The following is a 5567-nucleotide window of genomic DNA, read 5'->3' as shown; positions in this document are numbered from 1 at the left end:
GACAGACAGGTGAGACATGGACAGATGAGACAGACAGGTGAGACATGAACAGATGAGACAGACAGGTGAGACATGTACAGATGAGACAGACAGGTGAGACGTGGACAGACAAGACAGACAGGTGAGTATTAGTGACCTGCTCTACGTTTCCATGGCGATAGGTAAGTATTCTGGTCACGTTCTTGAACTCGGCGTAGCGGCTGACGTTTGATTTGATGAGCAGGTCGACCAATGAGCCGTGAGAGAATATGAGCTGAGGAGAAGGGGCGGGGCTTGAGTCAGTTTCTTCCAACCATCGAGTCACCTGGAGCTGCTCGTTATTACCTTGGAGACCAGGTCGATGTTGAACCTGCGGCCTTCCTTCAGCAGCTGGGCGTAGCTGACTCTCTTCTTGGTCGGCTCTGATTGGCTCAGAGCACCAGAGGTATGTGGCCGGTCTGCCTCTGGCTCCTCCCCCTGGTCCTGGGTGGCCTGTGATTGGTTGAGAACAGTTAAGAGTCTGAAGGTCAGACCTGATGAAAACTACTACTGAACTCTTCCTCACCTGCTCCTCTCCCTCTGCACCTGCTGACTCTTCATCCTTTGAATCTGTAACAGGTTTCCATCATCATCATCAATAACAGTTATTGATCATTTAAAGATCGATTCATCAGGAATCCAACCTGCAGATTCTGTTTCTGAGGATTCTTTAACAGCATCATCATCAGCTGCTTTTTCTTCTTCTGTGGTGTTTAAAGCCTCAGCAGCTGCAGCTTCCTCCTCGTCTTCCTCACTGAAGAAGAAATGAACATGATGTCATCAACAATTAGATGATGTCAGCTGCAGGTCACAGTTTACTCTGCAACCAATCAATAAATCACTTCTTCATGAAAGCACAAACAAGCAGGTAAACATGAAGAAGACCCGTAAACAAACAGGCAGGTACAGGAAGCTCACCTGCAGTAGCAGAACACCTGAACATTTGTGATGGAGGAGGAGTCTGAATCTGACAGATGTATTAGCTCCTCCCCTTCCTCTAACAAGCTGGACCAATCCCTGACGTCCTCTTGCTGAGGCTCCTCCTACCAACACACACACACGTGAGTGAGTGAAAACACACCCCACTGATCAATAATCAATTCAATTCAATTCAGTTTATTTATAAAGCACCAAATCACAACAAAGTTGTCTCAGGGACTTTACAGGAACATTCACATAAAAGCCAGTTAGTAAAGTTCTCTATCTAAGAATCCAGCAGACAAGATGAATCTTGGCTTCGTTGCAGTCTCCCATCCTGAGCAAGCACAGTGGAGACAGTGGAAAGAAAAACTCCCTTTAACAGGAAGAAACCTCCAGCAGAACCAGCTCAGGACAAGAGACCATCTGCTTTGACCGGCTGGTAATCAAGTTCCTCGCCTGAAAAACTCCTCAAGAAAAGCTCTGCAGAGAGTGGTGAAGGCTGCACAGACGTCTGTTGGAGTCAGCCTCCGCACCATCACAGACATCTACACCTCCAGATGCACCAATACACTTTTTTCACTCCCAATACGATATTGATATTTGGGTGTTAGTATCGATCGATACCGACCTGATACAGGAAAACAGTGCTGAACTCTGTTCAACAAAGTCAGCGTGCTCTGGGTGAAGTGTCTGGAGATGCTTGATCAAGTTGTTAGTGTTACAGCTGGAAGTTTTAGTGACACCCCTTGCTGTGCACGTGTTGCACGTGGCTGAGGTTGTGTGAAATAGTTCCAGACGGCTGATCCTTTCGCTCGCTCCATTTTGAAAACAATCTGTGCGGAGAGTTCTCTGGCGCGTGACATCAGCGCACAAAGCGTAGAATTGGAGTGAATAGATCTGCCCAGTCGTGATCAGTCACATTGTCACCGATCCTCGATCCACAAGTTTTTTCCACTATCGGGACCGATACCGGTGTTGGTATCGGATCGGTGCATCTCAAATCTACACCTCCAGATGCAGGAAGAGGGCCACCTGCATCATGAAGGACCACACTCACCCAGCACACACACTTTTTTCCCCACTCCCCTCAGGAAGGAGGTTGAGGAGCATTAAGTGTAGAACTACTAGACTGAGGAACAGCTTCTACCCTGAGGCTGTTAGACTCATGAATCTCTAACTAGAATAATCACTGTGAAAAATCACATCATGTTGCTGCTGATCTGTTTCATGTTGCTGCTGATCTGTTCCATGTTGATGTGTTCATTCGTGCTCATCTGCTCACTCAGACTCATGTTCGTGCTGCTGTTCGATGTAATGTTTTTATGCTGTTAGTGCTTGGTGAACAGAAACAGAAGTGATGGTGTTTGGTCCTAGTGGCTCTTGTGAACCTTGCCCTGTGGATCTGGGCCCTCTGGCACCACATGTAAAGAAAACTGTTTCTAACTTGGGTTTTAAAATGGACAGTGATTTTAAATTAGAGTCCCAGATTGGAGCGGTGGTCCAGACCAGTTTTTATCACCTCAGCTGGCTAAGGTAAAGTCCATCCTTACAAAACAGCAGCTGGAAACAGTAATCCATGCCTTCGTCACCTCTCAGCTGGATTACTGCAACGCTCTTTACCTTGGAGTCAGCCAGTCCTCCCTCAGACGCCTCCTGTTGGTCCAGAACGCTGCTGCTCGGCTTCTAACTGGAGTTCATGAGAGGGAGCACATCACCCCCACTCTTGCTTCACTCCACTGGCTGCCTGTTCATTTTAGAGTTCATTTTAAGATTATTTTATTTGTTTTTAAAAGTTTAAATGGTCTTGCTCCATCCTCTCTCTGAGCTGCTTCACCCATACTCTCCTGCTCGGTGCCTCAGATCAGCTGATCAGCTGCTCCTGGAGGTGCCGAGGTCTAAGCGGAGGCTCAGAGGGGACAGAGCTTTTTCTGTTGCTGCTCCAAGACTGTGGAACGATCTCCCTCTTCCCATCAGACGAGCTCCTTCACTGTCCAGTTTTAAAACTCTTTAAAAACACATTTTTACTCCCTGGCTTTTAGCACACACTGAATTTACTCTGCACAGTTTTTATTATTTTTATTGATCTTAATGTTTTAACAACTGTTTTTATGTGTTTAAATGTTCTTGATTTTATATGTACAGCACATTGTGGCAGCTGTGGTTGTTTTAAAGGGCTTTATAAATAAAGTATTATTGTTATTATATTAGTGTACAAACCGGATTCCAAAAAAGTTGGGACACTAAACAAATTGTGAATAAAAACTGAATGCAATGATGTGGAGATGACAAATGTCAATATTTTATTCATAATATAACATAGATGACAGATCAAAAGTTTAATCTGAGTAAATGTAAAATTTTAAAGGAAAAATATGTTGACTCATAATTTCACAGTGTCAACAAATCCCAAAAAAGTTGGGACAAGTAGCAATAAGTGACTGGAAAAAGGAAACTGAGCATATAACGAACAGCTGGAAGACCAATTAACACTAATTAGGTCAATTGACAACATGATTGGGTATAAAAAGAGCTTCTCAGAGTGTCAGTGTCTCTCAGAAGCCAAGATGGTAAGAGGATCACCAATTCCACCATTGTTGCACAGAAAGATAGTGCAGCAATACCAGAATGGTGTTACCCAGCGTAAAATAGCAAAGACTTTTAAGTTATCATCATCAACCGTGCATAACATCATCAAAAGATTCAGAGAATCTGGAACAATCGCTGTGCGTAAGGGTCAAGGCCGTAAAACTCTACTGGATGCTCGTGATCTCCGGGCCCTTAAACGTCACTGCACCTCAAACAGGAATGCCACTGTCAAGGAAATAACAGAATGGGCTCAGGAATACTTCCAGAAAGCATTGTCAGTGAACACAATCCACCGTGCCATCCGCCGTTGCCAGCTGAAACTCTACAGTGCAAAGAGGAAGCCATTTCTAAGCAAGCTCCACAAGCTCAGACGTTTGCACTGGGCCAGGGGTCATTTAAAATGGAGTGTGGCAAAATGGAAGACTGTTCTGTGGTCAGATGAGTCACAATTTGAAGTTCTTTATGGAACACTGGGATGCCATGTCATCCGGACCAGAGAGGACAAGGATAGCCCAAGTTGTTATCAACGCTCCGTTCAGAAGCCTGCATCACTGATGGTATGGGGTTGCATGAGCGCTTGTGGCATGGGCAGCTTGCATGTCTGGAAAGGCACCATTAATGCAGAGAACTATGTTCAGGTTCTAGAACAACATATGCTCCCATCTAGACGTCATCTCTTTCAGGGAAGACCCTGCATTTTTTCAACACGATAATGCCAGACCACATTCTGCAGCAATCACAACATCATGGCTACGTAGGAGAAGGATCCGGGTACTGAAATGGCCAGCCTGCAGTCCAGATCTTTCACCTATAGAGAACATTTGGTGCATCATAAAGAGGAAGGTGCCACAAAGAAGGCCCAAGACGATTGAACAGTTAGAGGCCTGTATTAGACATGAATGGGAGAGCATTCCTATTTCTAAACTGGAGAAACTGGTCTCCTCTGTCCCCAGACGTCTGTTGAGTGTTGGAAGAAGAAGGGGGGATGCCACACAGTGGGAAAAATGGACTTGTCCCAACTTTTTTGGGATTTGTTGACGCCATGAAATTTGGAAACAACAGATTTTTCCCTTAAAATGAAACATTCTCTCAGTTTAAACCTTTGATCTGTGATTTGTGTTCTATTCTGAATAAAATATTAGATGTTGGCACCTCCACATCATTACATTCAGTTTTTATTCACAATTTGTTCAGTGTCCCAACTTTGTTGGAATCTGGATTGTATATTTTAATTAATGTTTTTCTTTGTTCATATCTTAGATCTCGTTACAGTTTTTCTTTTACATTTTATTGTTGGATGTAACTGAGACCCTGTGAACATATTGTGGAACAGCAATAAAGAATCTCTGACTCTCTGAATCTCCTCACCTGCTGCTCCTGGATCCAGGTGAGCAGCCCGTTAAACGTGAAGCTGGCCCAGTTGGCGGCGTAATAACTTCTCCTGAAAACACAAACAGGAAGCTGTCATCTTCAACACATTCCTTTCCAATAATCAGCAATAAACTATGTGAATGTTCAATCAAATAAGAAAAAATTGGTCACTAATTGATGAAAGCTCACCTGTCCAGGTGAAGGACTCTCTGGCCCACTCTCGAACAGGCTGCTGCGACAACCGACTCAGAAAGACCTAAACATACAATCAATAACTAATATTCAAAAACTGAAGAGATGAGATAAAACGAAAACATGAAAACAGAAACAGGTACTTTATCAGGTAATTTAACAGGTACTTCATTGGGTACTTTAAAAAGTACTTTATCAAGTACTTTATCAAGTATGTTATCAGGAACTTTTGTGTTGCTTTAAAGATGTACTTTATCAAGTACTTTATCAGGTACTTCATCAGGTACTTTATCAGGTACTTTATCAGGTACTTCATCAGGTACTTTATCAGGTACTTCATCAGGTACTTTATCAGGTACTTCATCAGGTACTTCATCAGGTACTTTATCAGGTACTTTATCAGGTACTTTATCAGGTACTTTTTCAAGTACGTTATCAGGAACTTTTGTGTTGCTTTAAAGATGTACTTTAAAAAGTAC

General features: G+C 43.4%; 1 protein-coding gene across 1 annotated transcript in view; it reads right to left on the bottom strand.

Annotated features, from left to right (window-relative positions):
- chm (CHM Rab escort protein) overlaps window positions 1–5567 on the bottom strand; it is a 30325-nt gene that overhangs the window by 14765 nt on the left and 9993 nt on the right. The window contains exons 2-8 of the mRNA XM_037687738.1: window positions 5086–5152; window positions 4894–4966; window positions 937–1061; window positions 663–772; window positions 545–588; window positions 325–471; window positions 137–253 (exon numbers count right to left, since the gene is read on the bottom strand). Of these exons, the coding sequence (XP_037543666.1) occupies window positions 137–253; window positions 325–471; window positions 545–588; window positions 663–772; window positions 937–1061; window positions 4894–4966; window positions 5086–5152 (683 nt within the window). The remainder of the gene's footprint in view (window positions 1–136; window positions 254–324; window positions 472–544; window positions 589–662; window positions 773–936; window positions 1062–4893; window positions 4967–5085; window positions 5153–5567) is intronic.

This window comes from Nematolebias whitei, chromosome 14 (genome assembly GCF_014905685.2).
Source record: "Nematolebias whitei isolate Nwh7 chromosome 14, NemWhi1, whole genome shotgun sequence".
In the NCBI taxonomy this organism is placed as follows: Eukaryota; Metazoa; Chordata; class Actinopteri; order Cyprinodontiformes; family Rivulidae; genus Nematolebias; species Nematolebias whitei.
The sequence above is the reverse complement of the archived record's forward strand: the minus strand, read 5'-3'. Positions and strand labels throughout refer to the sequence as shown.